The sequence below is a fragment of the Rhineura floridana genome, chromosome 10 (assembly GCF_030035675.1).
Source record: "Rhineura floridana isolate rRhiFlo1 chromosome 10, rRhiFlo1.hap2, whole genome shotgun sequence".
Lineage (NCBI taxonomy): Eukaryota > Metazoa > Chordata > Lepidosauria > Squamata > Rhineuridae > Rhineura > Rhineura floridana.
Genome location: NC_084489.1, coordinates 20715751 through 20734482, shown reverse-complemented (window position 1 = coordinate 20734482; position 18732 = coordinate 20715751). Strand labels below are relative to the sequence as shown.

The 18732-nt window shown below is 45.4% G+C and overlaps 1 protein-coding gene across 4 annotated transcripts in view; it reads right to left on the bottom strand.

Annotated features, from left to right (window-relative positions):
- KIF15 (kinesin family member 15) overlaps positions 1-18732 on the bottom strand; it is an 81038-nt gene that overhangs the window by 18612 nt on the left and 43694 nt on the right. For all 4 annotated transcript variants that reach the window (XM_061586529.1, XM_061586527.1, XM_061586528.1 and 1 more), the window contains exons 21-27: positions 17408-17558; positions 15503-15588; positions 7596-7671; positions 7332-7418; positions 2807-2911; positions 2213-2335; positions 413-559 (exon numbers count right to left, since the gene is read on the bottom strand). In XM_061586529.1, the coding sequence (XP_061442513.1) occupies positions 413-559; positions 2213-2335; positions 2807-2911; positions 7332-7418; positions 7596-7671; positions 15503-15588; positions 17408-17558 (775 nt within the window). The remainder of the gene's footprint in view (positions 1-412; positions 560-2212; positions 2336-2806; positions 2912-7331; positions 7419-7595; positions 7672-15502; positions 15589-17407; positions 17559-18732) is intronic.

Below are 18732 nucleotides of genomic sequence, written 5' to 3'. Positions count from 1 at the left end.
AAATCTGGTGCTTGCCAGCAACACCACCACCAACAAAAAATGGATCCAAGGCATAGGCCCTCAATTTCAAAACTACCAACAAATCACAGAAAAGATCTGTGGACAGAGGTGGCCTATGATTTGATGGCTATTTTTGAGGGCACCCCACAATTTTAAAATAATAATGATCTGTAAGATCCTGAGGTGGGAGCACAGAGACTTTGCAGGCACCAGGAAGTCCCCAAAAGTGTCATTGTGCCCGCACATATCTTTTTAATGATCCTGGCTCTAAATCATATTTTAGCATTATGCCTGAACACCACTACTCTTACGACACAAAAGGAACCACTCTGGACTACAATAGGATAGGTCAAGTCAATAAGCTTGTTTTTCTCTTCTGCCATTTCTCAGCGGGGGTACTGCCAATATTTACCTGTCCCTGAAGTTCTTGGATTAATGCTTCTTTCCCAATTAGGTCTTCTTGTGCAGACTGAAGAAGCACTGCATGTTTTTTAGAAGCTTCTGTTAAGTTGCTTAGCTGCTCACAGGTATGTTGCAGATCTTCACAAATAATTTCTTTCTATGTAAGCAATGAACAGTTGCAACAACAAGTAACCTAGTGATTAATATGGCCCATGATACAATTAACATGCATATATACACAGATAGCCTTCACTGCCCCTATATTTTTCCTCAGTTGCCCTTTAAAAATAAATGCCATAGATTCCAAAACTATAGCAGGTTCCAGAACTGTAGTGTCAGTTATCCAGTCATGAACTCAAATACGTTATTTTTCTGAGAAATGCAATATAATCTTATCCTAAAGTAGATTTGTGTAGTCCACCACTATCCTATTCCAGTCCCACCCCAAGACTATTTTTATCACATCCCAAATATTGTTTACATTAAGGTGGAAGCCAGGGAAAAATGTACAAAATGATATCATTAACCTAATATGAAAATATGAATCTAAACTACAGATTTCTCTATGTGGAGACAACAGTATTGATACTTCCGAGTCAGTTACTAGACAAGAAAAAAAAAAGAAAAAAAAAAGAAAAAAAAAAAGAAAAGACACACAACAAAGACATACTTGTAAAGAAAAATTCCTAATGTACTCCTAGTGACAGTGTGACGTAGTCACCCACAACCTGCATAGGGATCTAGGCAGGAAGGAACTGAAGGGGTCATCCACCCACACAGTGTGGTAAGCACGCTTGATTTGCATATTCTTGCCAGTGGAGCGAGTGGGAGGGACAACCCATCCCAGGTTCCCTTTGTTAAAAGTACACTCACTTCTGCATGCATAGAAGCTTCCTTGCAGATAAATGGTTAAGTAAAAAATTGAAACGATGACAAAAAGCTCTGCGAAAGCCCTGTTGCTTCAAAGCAGGCAGGACTAGAACTCTTAAGGGAGGCTCCTTTCCTTGAAGAGGATCAAGCACAAGGTCATTTCACAAAGCCCTGTCTCTGAAGCAAATGGTAACCCACTCCTGGAGAACCACTGGAAGAAACACAATGTTCTGTGCTCAGGCCCAGATTCTAGCCATGAAGCAAACATGGCCATCGTATATGAACAGGAATAAATTGAATATTCTTTGGACTGTCTGCAAAGGTGAACAAAGCAATTTTATTCTATTTATTGAAGGGCAGGGCGTAAATGCCACAACCAAGTTCTCAAGGTAAGGACTGTAGAAGAGCTTTGCATTTTGTGGTGCTTCCTGTAAGGTATTGGATAGCAGCCTAACTGTGGTAGTCACTGGTTTCTAAGCACCACCATTGAGTAAAACATTATTCAAACAGTAAGGATTTGAAATGTGATTGTTAAAAGGGTGAAAGTTGAGATTCAATACTTGATCAAGAATCTTTGCAGCAGAAAAGGGTATGCCATTCTGATTATTGGTAAGTTATCATACAAACATGTTATACATACTATGGAAAATGGAAATAGACTGCCTTCAAGTTGATTCCGACTTATGGCAACCCTGTGAAAGGGTTTTCATGGTAAGCGGTATTCAGAGGGGGTTTACCATTGCCTTCCTCTGAGGCTGCGAGGCAGTGACTGGCCCAAGGTCACCCAGTGAGCTTCATGGCTGTGTGGGGATTCGAACCCTGGCCTCCCAGGTCGTAGCCAAACACCTTAACCACTACACCACACTGGCTCTCATGCCACAATATAGCCAATTTTAAAAAGGTATTCAATATGAGAAGACACTATAAATAAGTATCTTACCTCAACTTTATCAGCAAGTTGTACTCTCTCCAAGACCTCTCTCAACTCTTCAATTTGCCTCTCCTGTTCTTCTATAATTGTTTTGCTTTTTTCTTTTGCAGCCAAAGCAGAATTATACTTGCGCTAAGAAAGTAAGAATGTGAAGTTATGTCAGAAGAACAAATTCATCGGAGCTATATTTCCGCAGATCAGGAAAGATAATTGCTGAATAATAAATAAGGGAATAATAAACCTAGGAACTTGAAGAATGACGATCATCTAACAATATTACAATTTATTGTATATAAGATGCAGACTATTAGCTAGAAGCTTCTCTTACTAATTAGACGTGTTCTTATTAACTATCTGAAGCATCTCTAAATTCTGTCACAAGAGTTCTTTTTCTGACTTTTGGAACGTCCATGTTTCTGTTCTAGCATGTACATTTCAAAGCCATTTTTCTAGCCTACGGAGGTGATATAAACAGTTCAGTTTTCAACCGAGCCCAAGAAACCAGAAGGATTCAGCACAACCAGATGATGAAAATATTCAGTTTTCTATTATTCTACTTTGACAGATTACTCTGGGTCCTATCTGGGCATGAATGAAACATACTTTTAGGTCCTCCAGCTCGCTTGTGAGCCCTTCTATGCACTCCATCTTCTGGCTAGTAGACAGCCTCATCTCCAGGATCTGGCTCATGAGGTCTGAGACAACTTCCTAAAACAGCAAAACTGCATTAATCTAAATTTTGTTAAGGCCTGTAGTTCTATATAATGACAATGCAGTATCGTTATATTTGTTTTTAATCTCCTTAGATTGGCATCAAGAAGGTGATTATAAGCAACTTGCTAACGCACACAAACGCACCAACACTCTATCAAATCTTTGCCTTTGAAAAGATGACAACTCTGTGAAAGAATGTTTGCTGCTTAGCGAACCATGGCAATTTACGTTTCTTGCATAAATGTGACAACTTCCCAACCAAGACTTTAATACGTTCTTTCACAGGAAAATCAGATTCCGCAGAAGTTTATTTATTTAAAATTATTTACACCTGCCTTTTTGGAAAAAACACACTAAAAAATATAGCACTCAAGGTGACCAACACTCTCATAAAAACAATTCAAAATATAAAATAAAATAAAATTACACACGAAAAAAAAGGCATAAGGAAAAGATCCAAGGTTGGGCAAGATATGCCACCATACTTGAAGATACAGTTTTGTTTTGGACTAATGGAGGTTGGCTTGATGAAATGTTAGGACAGTAAAATCAAATGTAACAATAAATTTTCATCAAAGCATACATCTACACTGTTTCCTGTTGTTAAAAGGTGGAGTTGCAGTAGTCTATCGTGATACCATCCCCCTGACCAGGTGCCCTCTCCCACAGTCTTCGGGGTTCGAATGTGTATATTTGAAGTTGGGTGGCCAGGACAGAATAGGGATTCTGTTGGTGTACTGCCCACCCCGCTGCTCAACAGTCTCCCTTCCTGAGCTAGCCGGGGTGGTCTTGGGGTTGGGGTTGGAGTCCCCACAGCTTGTGGTATTGGGTGACTTCAACATCCATGCCAAGACTGCTCTGTTGGGAGTGGCTCAGGATTTCATGACCTCCATGGCAACCATGGGTCTGTCCCAAGTATTATCTGGCCCCACTCATGCTGCTGGTCACACTTTGGACCTTGTTTTCTGTGTTGGATGGGATGATGGTGATCTTGGTGTGGAAGAACTTTCTGTAGTTCCATTGTCATGGACAGATCACTACCTGGTTGGGTTTAGACTCACTGGGACTCAGAACCTCTGCAGGGGTGGGGGACCGATTAGGATGGTCCGCCCCAGGAGGCTGATGGATCTGGATGGTTTCCTAATGGCTTTTGGAGATTTTCCTGTCACCTCGGCAGGTGATTCTGTCGAAGCCCTGGTTGACCTCTGGAATGGGAAATGGCCAGGGCGGTGGACACGATCACTCCTGAGTGTCCCCTCTCACGGAGTGGAGCCAAACCAGCTCCTCTAGATTGGATTACTGTAATGCTCTCTACGTAGGGTTACCTTTGAAAATGATTCGGAAACTTCAGCTAGTGCAGAATGCTGCGGCCAGAGTTCTTACTGGGACGAAGAAATTCGACCACATAACACCTATTCTGGCCCAACTGCACTGGCTTGCAATATGTTTCCGGGCCGGATTCAAAGTGTTGGTCCTTACCTATAAAGCCCTTAACGGCACTGGACCGCAATATCTGATGGAACGCCTCTCCCGCTATGTTCCTACCCGTTCACTCCGCTCGACGTCTAAGGCCCTTCTCCGGGTCCCAACCCATACAGAGGCCCGGAGAACAGTAACAAGATCTAGGGCCTTTTCGGTGGTGGCCCCCGAATTATGGAATGCCCTCCCAGATGAGATACGCCTGGCGCCTTCTCTGTCATCTTTTCGGCGCCAGGTAAAAACCCACCTCTACACCCAGGCATTTTAAAGTATTTAAGCTTTTAATCTTATTTTTTTTAGTTTTCTTTCACTTTGTTTATATAATGTTTATATTGTCTGCGCAATACACACTTGCTGTATTTTAAATATTGTGGTTTTATCATGTTGTACACCGCCCTGGGAGCTGCTAGCTATAGGGCGGTTTAGAAATGCAACTAAATAATAAAATAAATAAATAAATAAATTTACCAGGGAGCTGGCAGCGATGAAACAAGTAAGACGGGGACTTGAGCGACGTTGGCGGAAGACTCAGTGCGAGTCTGACTGACCACAGGCTAGAGTCTATCTGAAGGCCTACTCCGTGGCAGTGTGGGCTAAGAAGAAACTTTTCCTTTCTGCCACCATTGCGTCTGCTGGGAGCCATCCAGCGGAGCTGTTTCGAGTGGGGTCTTTTAAACTCTGGCCCCCAGGAGGGTAATATAGACCACTCAACAGCCTGCTGTCAAAAATTTGCACGGCACTTTGCAGATAAAGTTGCTCAGATTCGCTCCAACTTGGACGCTAAAATTGATACAGTCTCAGGGGATGTAACTTTGGCTCCTGCTTGTCCAATAATAATGGATTCTTTTCAATTTGTACAGCCCGAGGATGTGGACAAGATCCTTGGAGAGGCGAGAGCCACCACATGTCTGCTAGATCCTTGCCCTTCCTGGCTCATTAACAGTGCCAGAGGGGGACTGGCCGAGTGGGTGAGGGGAGTGGTTAATGCCTCTTTACAACAAGACAGAATCCCAATGTGCCTAAAAGAGGCAGTTGTAAGGCCTTTGTTGAAAAAGCCCTCCCTGGATCCCTCTATAATGGGAAATTATCGACCAGTCTCCAACATTCCATTTTTGGGCAAGGTAATAGAGTGTGTGGTGGCCGCCCAGCTCCAGAGATTCTTGGATGAAACGGATTATCTGGATCCATTTCAGTCTGGTTTCAGGCCTGGCTACGGGACAGAGACAGCTTTGGTCGCCTTGGTGGATGACCTTCGCAGAGAGCTGGACAGGGGGAGTGTGTCCCTGTTAGTTCTACTGGACCTCTCAGCGGCTTTCAATACCATTGACCATGGTATCCTTTTGGACCGCCTTGCTGGGATGGGACTTGGGGGCACTGTGTTACTATGGCTCCATTCCTTTCTGGAGGGACGAACCCAGAAGGTGGTGCTGGGGGATTCCTGTTCGACTCCTTGGCCATTGACCTATGGGGTCCCTCAGGGTTCAGTTTTGTCCCCCATGTTATTTAACATCTATATGAAACTGCTGGGAGAGGTTGTCTGGGAGTTTGGGGTTCGGTGCCATCAGTATGCGGATGACACCCAACTCTATTTCTCCTTTCCACCTAAAGCGAAGGAAGCTGTCCTGGTCCTGAACCAGTGCCTGGCATCAGTGATGGACTGGATGAGGGTGAACAAATTGAAACTAAATCCAGACAAGACAGAGGTGCTCCTGGTCAGTCGAAGGGCAGACCAGGGAGTAGGGATTCAGCCTGTGCTGGATGGGGTTACACTCCCCCTGAAGACATAGGTTCGCAGTTTGGGTGTGCTCCTGGACTCAGCTCTGAACTTGGAGGCCCAGGTCTCGGCCGTGGCCAGGAGTTCTTTTGGCCAGTTAAGACTGGTGTGCCAGCTGCACCCGTTCCTGGAAATGCCTGATTTGACTATGGTGATGCATGCCTTAGTTACATCCCGTTTAGATTACTGTAACAAGCTCTATGTGGGGCTGCCTTTGAAGACTGTTTGGAAATTTAAACTGGTACAAAGAGCTGCAGCCAGAGTGTTAACTGGGGCTGGTTACAGGGACCATACAACTCCCTTGTTACAACAGCTCCACTGGCTGCCAGTCTGTTTCCGGTCACAATTCAAAGTGCTGGTTTTGACCTATAAAGCCCTATAAGGCCTAGGTCTAGGCTATTTGTCAGACCGTATCTCCCTATATGAGCCTGCCCGGGCCCTGAGATCTTCAGGAGAGGCCCTTCTCTCAGTCCCAACACCTTCGCAAGCATGATTGGTGGGGACGCGAGATAGGGCCTTCTCGGTGGCTGCTCCTAGGTTCTGGAACTTCCTTCCTAGGGAGGCTCGAATGGCCCCCTCCTTGCCATCCTTCCGTCGGCAAGTAAAGACTTTTTTATTCCGACAGGCTTTTGGGATAGAAGGTGTTTAGGATTGGGCTCTACAAGGTTTGTTTTATTGTTTTATGCTATTATTTGTATTATTTTAAATTGTTTTTTAGTATTTTAAGTGCCTGTTTCATGGTTTTAAGGTTGTGTATAGTTTAATTGTATTTTAACTGTATGTTTTTGTATGCTTTTAACTATATGTAGTTTTATTTGTAAGCCGCCCTGAGTTCCAGTTCGGAAAAAGGGTGGGGTAAAAATAAAGTTTCATTCATTCATAATCCTCAGCAAATAAGGCTCAATAAAAGACTATGTATACTAAGTAGTATATGTAGCAAGGGACCAGGGTTTTTGTTTTTACTTTTTTCTCCAGTTGAAAGAAAGAAAGAAAAAGAAAGAAAGAAAGCTTTGTAACTGGGATTGCTAAGGTTTGTTTTATACAGAATGTTTGGAGAGGAGTCATCCCCACCTCTAAAGAACAGGTAATTTACCTTCCAAACAGTATCAACTTTCTCACACACACACCCTCCCTATATTTTTATACAATCTATACACATACCTTATCAGCAGCATTTGTTTTCTGTAGGGAAGCAATAACTTCTTCAGCAGCAATTAAATTTTGCTCCAGCTTCTGCAACTTTCCTTCCTAGAAGAAAATTGGTTTCAAGTTACCTCTAGGCAGCATTTGTTCTCATGAATTTGGAGTAAAAGGTAAGATGGGAAAGAACAGAAAAAGTCCTTGGATTTGTAAACACAGTGGCCAAATATCATTACAAGAATCTATATTTTAAAATGCCCCAGTTGTAAGTATGCACTGTTATACCTGCTGCTCACATCTTGACACCATTTCAGAATACTGTTTCTCTAGCTCCATGATTTCAAGAATTTTCAAGTGCTCCCTAGAAGAGAAAGGATATAGGCCTTTTAGAAATAGTTATTTATGATAGAAGCATAAGCACTAACAAGGAGTCAACATGGACCATTGGTCTCACCTGAAGGGTGATTTTCCTATGAGTACGGACATCACAGCGGGTGTTAGCTCCACCTATCGTGCAAAGGCAAGAATGTCTTTGAAGTCAAGACTAGGGGCGTCAGGCCCCTCCCACTGTCTAGTTCATTCGCAGCGAGTCTAAGGAGAAATATCTAAAGATACAAGAACAAGGCCAACCGGCCTGGCAGCAGGAAAATAACACAATAATACCATGCATAGTAACATGACTGCAACATAGCGGTATAACAGAACTAGAAGTCTTGACTTCACTCTTAAATTTAAATATAATAGCGTAACAGTAACATATAACACATTAAAAATATATATAGTCATCCTCCAACTGGGAGGGTCGTGATGTCCATACTCATAGGAAAATCACCCTTCAGGTGAGACCAATGGTCCATTTTCCCTATGAGTCCGGCCATCACAGCGGGATGTACCACAGCAGCCCATACAGGGAGGGACCACCCACGTGTTAATCCTTATTAAGAACCTGTTGCAACACTCGTCTGCCGAAAGAAGCGTCAGCAGAGGCATAACGATCAATTTTATAATGCCTTATAAACAAGTGTGGGGTAGACCAGACTGCAGCCCTACAAATATCGGCAACAGGAGCATTAGTGGCAAAAGCAGCCGAAGTGGCAGCTGACCTGGTAGAATGAGCCTAGCTGGAACCGACAGCTTCAGGGACTCATATGCTAAAGTAATGCATGCCCTTAACCAACGAGATAAGGTAGAATTGGATACTTTATGCCCCATAGACCTTGGATGAAAGGATACAAACAGAGACTCCGTTCTTCGAATCTCTTGGGTCCTAGACAGGTATGTCTTGAGAGCCCTCCGAACATCCAACGAATGCCAAGCCTTCTCGAGCGGATGGGTAGGATTTGGGCAAAAGGAAGGTAAAACAATGTCCTGGTTGCAATGAAAAACTGAATCGACCTTGGGACGGAAGGAAGGATCAGTCTTCAGCACAACAGTCCTTATGGAAGACGCAGAGGTGTCAAGCAGAAGACAATGCGCCCAACTCCGAAACGCGTCTGGCAGATGTGATTGCGATCAGAAACAAGACCTTGAAGGACAGCATACCTAGGGGCACAGACCTGATGGGTTCAAACGGAGGGCGTTGCAAAGCCTGCAGAACCTTCGGCAAACTCCATGAAGGGAACCGATGGACAACAGGCGGAGAGCATAGGGTGACTCCCCTCAAAAAGCGTTTGATGAACGGATGTGAGGAAATATGATCTCCAGGAGAGGACACTGAGAGAATGGACGACAGAGTGGACGCATGTCGACGTAGAGTGTTGGGTCGAAGTCCCATCATAAAGCCGCTATGAAGAAATTGCAGCACCTGATGCACAGTGGCTTGGGATGGATCATGGTGGTGGGACTGACACCACTTGGAGAAAGCCACCCAGGTATGTTGATAAATACGAGTGGTAGATGGTCTTCTCGAGGCCAAAATAATATCAATCACTGCGTCAGACAGTCCAGCTGACCTCAAATGTCCCCGTTCAAACGCCACGCTGTTAGATTGAGCCAAGTAGGGTCCTGATGCAGTACTGGACCCTGGGATAGAAGGTCTGGCCTGACTGGAAGTGTCCAAGGATCCATCATTGACATTGCCAGAAGATCTGAAAACCACGGTCGGCGTGGCCAGAATGGTGCTATCAGAACCAGCTGTGCCCTCTCGGTTCGCGCCTTCCTCAAGGTTTTGGCTAACAATGGTATGGGAGGAAAGGCGTACAATAGACCATCTGGCCACGGTGTTGTCAGAGCATCCACTGCTTCTGCTGTTCCAGGTATCGGGCAAAGTACCTGGGAAGCTGGCAATTGTGACTGGAAGCAAACAGGTCGACTGAGAGGGCGCCGAACCGACATTGGAGACGATGGAAAATGGCTGGATGAAGTTTCCATTCTCCCGGAAATACCTGTTGTCTGCTGAGCCAGTCTGCTGTCACATTCCAAATCCCTCTGAGATGTTCTGCTTTCAGGGATTGTAGATGTTGTTCTGCCCAGACAAAAATGAGGGAGGCTAAGTCCTGCAGGGGACGAGACCTGGTGCCCCCTTGTCTGTTCAAATGTGATTTTACACACGTGTTGTCTGTTCGAATGAGCACATGGTCCAAAGGGAACAGAGACTGAAAATGACGTAGAGCTAAGTGGACAGCCTTTAGCTCCAGCCAGTTGATGCTTTGAGTTTGCTCCGCGGTGGACCAAACCCCCTGAACGTACTGGGAGTTGCAGTGGGCTCCCCAACCGATGAGGCTGGCATCTGTGGTTACAACGGTTCTGCGGGGTTCTCTGAACGACGTGCCCTTGGAGAGGTGTTGAACCTTGGTCCACCAGCGGAAGGAGAGGCGCAGTGCGGGGCTCAAACGAACTTTGCGATGGTTGGTGCTGGCAATGTCCTGTTGAAACGGCAACAGAGTCCATTGAAGGTGTCGAGTGTGTGCTCGAGCCCATGGCACAATGTGGATGGTAGAAATGAACATCCCGAGCGTTCTGGCAAGAAGCATGACGTCTGCGGATGTTTGTTGCATCAGGGACCTTGCGATGTTTGTGATGGCAGTGATGCGATCTGGAGCCAAGAAGACTATTGCCTGCAGGGTGTCCAACATTGCCCCTAGATGTAGTAGGCAGTAGGTTGGAGATGGCTTTTGTCGAAGTTGACAAGCCAGCCGTAGGCCTGCAAAACATTGAGGGTGATCATTAAGTGATGATGAGCCAGCTCCTCAGACTTGGCCCGTATTAACAGATCATCCAGATATGGGTAGATATGAACCCCTTGGGTCCGGAGGTAAGCCACTAGGATCAGTAGCACCTTGGTAAACACTCTTGGAGCAGAGGAGAGGCCGAATGGCATCGCTCTATATTGAAAGTGCTGGTGGCCAAAAGCAAACCGAAGAAACTTCCTGTGAGCTATACAAATGGGCACATGGAGATATGCTTCCTTAAGGTCGATAGAAGCCAGGAAGTCTCCTTCATGCAGACTCTCCGTAATGGAATGGAGTGATTCCATTTTGAACCTGCGATATGTTACAAAACGGTTGACAAACTTGAGGTCCAATACTGCCCTCCATGATAAATCTCGTTTTGGGACAGCAAATAGGAGGGAGTACATCCCTTCCGACCTCTCAGTTGTGGGAACTGGCTCTATCGCCGCTATGTCCAAGAGGTGGTGGATAGCTGTCTGCATGATGTTGTGCCTGGCTGGTGCCCTTGGGCAAGGGGACGGATGGAATCTGTCTGATGGGGTTGCCCAGAACTCTATGGCATAGCCATAACTGAAAAGGTCCCTGATCCAGGAGACCGTAGTAAGGCGCAGCCATCGATCTCCAAAATTAAGTAATCTGCCACCTATGGGAAGGGCATTAAGACTACTTGCGTAGGCGAGGGCCTCCCTTATATGAGGACGATGAGTTGCCCCTGCGCCCTTGGTACTGACCTCTGCCCTGGAAGCGTCGGTTCCAGGAGCCCCTGAATGCGTTGGGATCATAGGATCTGAAGTCGCGGCCTCGTCCTCCTGGCCGCGTTCCTCGAAAGGGCTGGTTAGAAGGGAAGGAAGGAAATCGCCTGAAGGGCCTGTGGTCGATGTTCTTGACTGTGGCCAGAACCGGTTTGTGGGCATCTTTTGGATCAAGCAGCACTGCCTTTAGAGCTTCCTCGCCGAAGAGTAGAGATCCGGAGTAAGGAGCCCTGGACAGATTCAATCTGGCCGCTGAATCAGCTTGCCAGTGGCGAAGCCAGAGGGTGCGACGAGCGACTATTTGAGCCGTCATGGCTCGTGCCCCTAATTGAGTGGCATCCAAAGTGATATCGGCCACAAAAGCTGCTGTCTTACGCAATTTCAATAGTGCTCTTCTGAGGGCGACAGGATCAGGGTTAGCGTCCTCTAGAAGGTCATCCAGCCACATCATAGATGCTCTGGAGAAGATGGAGGCTGAAGCGGAGGCACGCATGGCTAGGGCAGTGGCCTCGTGATTCTTGCGGAGGGCGAAGTCTATTCGTCGCTCAGTAGTGTCTTTTAGGTGGGATTCCCCTTCCCTGGGCAAAAGAGATCGTGAAACGAGGCGAGCGATTGGTTCATCTATGCCAGGGACATCTAACTTGGTGGCAAAGTCTGGGGCTAGGGCGTAAAGTCTGTCAGCCAGGTTCTTGAAGCGTCAAGCTTTGAGTGGATGGGCCCATTCTTCAGAGGCTAATTTGGCAATTGGGTCCGGCACCGGGATGTAGTGTTCAGTAGGTGCAGGGGATTTGAGGACCTTGGCCCCTTTGATAGCTGGGGCGGATGAAGTTGAAGGCGCTGTCTGGAGACCAAGAGTATTAACTACCCTGCGTGCCAGGGGCTGATAGTCTGAGGCATTAAACAAGCGATATGATGTATCCTCCTCATGATCTGAATAGTCGCTCCAGTCATCTCCTTCAACGTGGTCATTGAAGGTTGACTCCTCCGCATACGAGGCTTCGTCAATACATCTGCCTCTGGCTACATCAAAGGGGTTAGGTGAACAGGAAGGGTGAGTTTCATGACACGCACGATGTTCCATGTTGAGTTGAGGTATGGCAGGAACTTGTGGTAGTGACTGCATTTGGGTAAAAAATGCCTGCATGGCTTGAAGTTGGGAGAGGAAATCAGGAGACAGCTGCAGCCCGGATGTGGCAGATGTATGTGCCTGAGGAGCTATTGGAACAGATGTTTGGGGCGGTAAATCGGAGGAAGGTTCGTTTGTCGAATACTGAGCGGGAAAGCCAACAAATTCTTCCTCGTCAGAGGAAGCAGCAGGGGAATGGAGAATATCGCTTATGTGTGCCTGAGGTGCTGTGGTGGTGGTTGGCACAGAGACGTAACGTGGGCGCTTTGGTTTGCTATGGCTGGAAAGATGTTTTGTCTTAGCCAGGGCTTTGGCGTGTCTGGTCTTAGTCATGTTAGAATGTTGTGGCTTGGCTGTTTGTGGCATGCCTGGCTGATCTGGCACCATATGGGTTGATTGCGGCATGCCTGGCTGTTCTGCCATCTTATATTAACTTGGGTACAGTACACTGCCACGGAGGGGGCAGGATGTAAAGACCCGAACTGGCTCAGCGTACGACCACAGAGGGGGTAGAATACACTGGCAGATGGCGGAGTGCACTGCCACAGAGGGGGCAGGATGCACTAAGGTATTAGCGTTAATATGTTATAGGCTGTATTTAGATTTAGCACACTCAGATTAGTGCTGTAGGCTGGGTTTCAGGCGTGGTACACGGCCCCAGAGGGGGCAGGATATACCAATATAAATCAGATTTAGTACAAGTCAGCCACTAAGATTAAAGCTCCAGCCTTGCTAATACAATCCAGCCACTAGGATTAAAGCTCCAGCCTTGCTAATACCATTCAGCCACTAGGATTAAAGCTCCAGCCTTGATAATACAATCCAGCCACTAGGATTAAAGCTTCAGCCTTGATAATACAATCCAGCCACTAGGATTGGAGCTCCAGCCTTGATAATATAATCCAACCACTAGGATTACAGCCACAGTAATTTTGTGTGCAAGTCAGCCCTGTGTAAGTCTGTTTGCAGCACCACAGTAAATTTGTGTGCAAGTGAGCCCTGTGTAAGTCTGTTTGCAGCACGTATATAACACACATACGGATAGATAGCCTGCAGGGAAGGTATCCGATGGTTAATAAAGGGTAACAAAAAAGGCGGGAATTTTGAATTCAAAAAATGGCGCCCGGAAAAAAACGATCAAAAAAGGCGGAGAGAGAAGGAGCAATGGCGGCCGTCTGGGGACGAAGTGGGGGGAAGGGCTGTCCAGCACAGACTAGCAGGGGGAGCTGCGGGGCCGATAACCGCACTAGCGGCTCCAAAAAAGCCCCAAAAAGAAAGTGCAGATAGAAGCCTGTGAGGGATAAGGCAGCAGGAGGCAAGCCGCTGCCGGCGCCGGGAACAGGGCTAGCTGCGGCGAAACTAACGTGCCGAGAAAAGCCTGTGAGGCAGAACCCTGGTAGGTTAAAAAAGGTTGGAGGGAGCTGCAGCCGCAGGCTCCCGCCTCGGAGAGAACAGCAGCCGCGGTCTCTTCAAGGGCTCCACAGAGCGCGATTTGAGTAAAAGCAGAACCGCTAAGGGAGAGAAAAGGCTGCGATCTCCCGAAGCTCAAAACGGCCAAAAAAACACAGAACACCGCAGCCGCGGTCTCTGTGGGGGTCGCCAGACAAGCAGGAGAGATAACGAAAATAAAATGTTAAAGCCAAATCAGGGAGAACCGCAGCCGCGGTCTTTGAGGGAAAAAACCTCTAACAAGCAACAGAGGTAAGTGAAAGTAGGGAAAGAAGGACTGGGAAGACACACAAGCGACGCTGGGTTCGCACCCAGTCAAAACAAATAAACAAATACAAAAACAACTTAGCTAAATGCTACGCGATAGGATCTCAATGATAAGTTTTCCAATCTTGTTCGTACGAAGGCAAGAATGAACTGGAGAGTGGGAGGGGCCTGACGCCCCTAGTCTTGACTTCAAAGACATTCTTGCCTTCGCATGATAGGTGGAGCTAACACCCGCTGTGATGGCCGGACTCATAGGGAAAATTGCCAGTTTTGTCTTGTGTTAAAAAGAATAACAGAAGTTAGGGTTTGTTGCATTAAAATGTCATTTTTATTGCCAGGGGAGATCAAAGCTCTTCCCCTAACTTGCTGGGATTGCTATTAGTTATCACTTGTTTTTTCTTGTGGCAACTCTCCCCCCCAAAAACAAACAATCCCCCCCAAAAACCCACTTTTTAAATTAGAACAACTAAATATATATTTTTAGCTTGGTTGTAGTGTTTAATTGGACGTTTAACCAAAGCTTTGCTGATGTAATTTTAGAATATTTAGATTCTGGTATATTATTGTAATAGGAACTAAAAAAAAGTAAAGATTACCTTTCCTTCTATCAATACATAGTAGCTTTTATTGCTTTTAAAAGCTGTAAACACCTTTAATATCTCAAAGTTTAATATGCATTTTAATATACATTTTATATTTATATTATATATAATAGTTAGACAGTCTTTTAAGTGAGCAGTCTTTTAACTTCTCTCTTTTATGTATTTCATTAATAAAAGATCTAGCTGGTAGTGCCATGTCACCAGTTATAACTAGACTAATAGCATCCCAGATAAAGTATATAAAAACTCCATGTCTGTGTTTTGCTTTACATTTTAAGAAAGGAAGTCTTTGAACTGAATGGAGAGATAATATCATTTAGTGTTTTGATTTCTGCTTCATACAAGAGACAACCTCTTGTATTTGGCAAACTAAAAAAAATCTTCTTTGCACAGCCCACATGTTGTCTGCTCCTCCAAGAACCTACCACTAGAGCTTGATTACAGGGCTTGATTTCTTGGAAGCAGCTAATTCAAACTGAGATGTGCTGATAAAAGGGGGGAGGAGTGCATTCACTTGTCCAGCTGGCTCAGATCACTATCCAGCTGTGGCCCTATTATCTCTCTATTTAGAAACGGTTTATTATGCTGCTCTCTCCAGCCCACCTCCTTTACCTGAAGATATTAAAACCGTGGGCATTCCAGAATTGGTGGAAACAAAATGTCTAATGTATAGGGCAGATTTAAATTATTTCCTCCACAATAATGGTTTGTATATCTTAATGCACAGAAAAGACATTAATATTAATTCAAAATGTTGTTAAAATTATATTAGCCATCAGTCCCAAAATGGAATGTAAGTCAAAGATTTCAGATAAGTAATACTTACTGGGAATTATGTTCTTTATCTTCTTGTAACTGCATTGTTAATTTCTGATTATGCTCTTTTTCATTTTCCAACAGGCCTAATACATTCTAAAATATAACAGAGGTTAAAACATTTAGTGAATGATTACAGTATTTTTAATTCTTTGTTAAGTTTCTCAATTACTAAATAATAGCTTATTGTTAACCGTAGCATGTTAAAATAATGAATGAGTCACAAACACTGGAAAGACTCATTAATGGTTCAATGGTGAGAGGTGACTAAAATGATCACGCTTCCCCTAGAGACAGATTTAGACACTGTATCCCCTATGTCTGATTTTCCACAGATCAGTACCGTATATTCCGGCGTATAAGACGTCCGGGCGTATAAGATGACCCCCAACTTTTGAGAAGATTTTCCTGGGTTCGGCCCTTACTTGGCATAAACCAACTGAAGGGCCTCAGTTAGACAGGCCCCATTGGTTTCAGTGGGTCTACTCTGGGTAGAACTAACACTGGATAAAATCCTATGTGCGCACTGACTCAAGAGTAAACCCAATGGTACCGGGCGGTGCTTAGGGCTGCATCCGACGCTACTCAGAAGAGACCCACTGAAATTGGTGCAACTAAGCCAGCTACCTCTACTAGTTTCCATGGGGCTACTCTCGATTCAGGACGAAGCAGGGCCGAACGGCACCCCTGCAGGCACACTGACTCGGGCAGCAAGCCCGGTAGAACTCGGCCCGAGAAGGCCGGCGCAACACCGGATCGGGGCCACCACTCATCGGCGGGAAAGACAAGGAGAAAGCCTCACCTTCATCGGAATCCCACACGCGGCCGCTGCGCTCTCCATCCTCTTTGTCGGCGGGGCTGTCCAGCTCCAGCTCCTCCTCCTCCTCCTCCTCCTTCTCGAAGCTCTCGGCAGCGGCGGCGGGGCCCGTGCCGGCGGGCAGCGCAGCAGAGGCTCCGGCGGCGGCAGCGCGGGAGAAACCAGCGCTGCGACGCTCATGGCCGAAGCGGGGAGGAGGAGGAGGAGGAGGAGAAGGCTCCGCCACCGCCGCCCAAGGCACCCGGTGTTTTTTTCCCTCACAGCGGCGAGCCGGTTTGTGGTTGGTTTTTTTTTTTTAACTCCCTACCACAGGCAGCCGCAAGCTGCCCCCCCGCCTCCTACGCGCAGGCGCGCGAACCACTTCCGCTTCTTCCTCCCTTAGTTGTGTTTGGACCACTGCGCCACCCGTAGGGTGTAAGGCGCGGCGATACTCCGGCGGCGTTTGCGGCTGTAGACTTAATGTTTTAGACTCACGTGCCCGCCAAGCGTCTCCGGGGTCAGTTTGGGAGCCCTTCCTCGGCCCGCCCACTTTTGTTTCTTGTAGAAGACAGCAATGCCTCAGTTGGCGAAGTACCCGTATATTCCGGCGTATAAGACGACACCCGGTGTATAAGACGACCCCCAACTTTGGAGAAGATTTTCCGGGGTTAAAAAGTCATCTTATACGCCGGAATATACGGTAAGCGACTGAAATCAGTGCTTGTGGTATTGGGCAGCCTATCTGTGAGCTAAATGGGTCAGTTTTTCTGCTGCTAAAACCTATGTTTTCAAAATACTTAGGGGGTGTGGGGCAGCAGCAAGTGGCCCTCCTTCCTGAAAAACTTTGTCAATGGGTCAGCACAAAAACACCCAAATGATCCAGATACTGTGAAACAGAGATGCAGTCGGTTCAGGAAACTTGTTTTGCAGGTCAAGCTTTTAGAATTGATGAGTTTTTACAAAAATATAAGTATGTTTACCCTCCCTCCACCTCATCTGTTTAGTACTTGTGTAATGCATGGTGCACAGACATTTATACTTTCGGGGGGGGGGGAGGCAATGGACACACACACACACACACAAAATAAAGGTGAATTTTCCTTAGCATTTTTCACTGACCCGAAGCTCAATTTTCAGTACTTCAGTTTCTTGCTTGCTATCAGTGAGTTGCTGTGTCAGCTGGTCAGTCTCAAATTTCAGTATTTCCTGGAGATTATCATAGTCATCTTGCAGGCTTGTCTTTCTTTCAAGTACTTTTTCATATTCTAGCCTTCAGTGAAAGAATTGTACAACATTAATCAGAAGGTGTGCATTTTCGTTTGACACCTTCCCTGTTTCAAAAGAAAATGAGTGCATCATCTCAAGGATTAGTGTGAAGCCAAAAGGAAGCTGAAGGACAGAGAAAGGCGGAGCAGGCAAGCAAAGCAAGCACATGCATGCATAGTGGTGCAGTCACATCATCATCAAGACATATATCCTTCAAGCAGTATTAAAATTCTTTTCATTGCTCGATCTATAGGCCAGGAAAAAACTACAAACACTGGCAGAATGTAGTTAATGAACAAGACTAGACTGGTTGTTGGTATCCATTTTTTTACGTACTAGATGAAAAGATAAAAAGGAGGCCTTTCTATACGACATAATAGAAAACTAGTCTTTTTAAATTTCCTTCAAGGAATTCTTTCTATATCACACCTACTATAAAACCCCTGATTCTGGGTAATTATCTAGGAGGTACTTTGCCAGATCACACAAGGCACGGGCTAGGCCTCTTTGACCTCACAAATGCTTGTGTGAATTGAGGACATGGCCTAAAACACCTCCAATGTTCTCCTGTAGCTGTGTACAATAAGGGAAGATTACTAGTAGCAGGCAAGCTTTCTTTCAGGGAAGTTTCTTTACCACTACACATCTTTTCATGGAATATCCCTTGAAATATCCCTTGTCAAGTTGCCCCCAAACCTCCAGATGCCCTGGAACACAGCTTGAAAACCCCCCACAGATGTAGATTATAATCTTAGCTTATTTTCTAATAAAGTAATAGATTCTTGTGAATATTCTAAGTCGTCCCCAGTTTTGAAAACACTTTACCACTATTTATAGACACCATAAAATCCATTTTGTTCTAGCATCCTTCTTCTGCAATGTGAACTTATGTGATTTCTTATACTTTTGACTACACAAACAAATGTTGCAGCAAAAATATTGTATTTTTAGGATAGATGAATATGCATTATGTAAATGTTAAGTACCACGATTCACTGTATCTCACTGGAAAGAAAAAACAAATGAAGCCAAAAGTATTCTTGCAAACTGTTTCCAATGAAAGTCATTTGAGATTAATAAAGTGGTATCAGTGTGCTTCCAGAAATCATACTACTTTAATGCCTTTCTAGAAAAATGGGGTTGATTTTTAAGACAGCTCATTCAATGAAAAATGTACT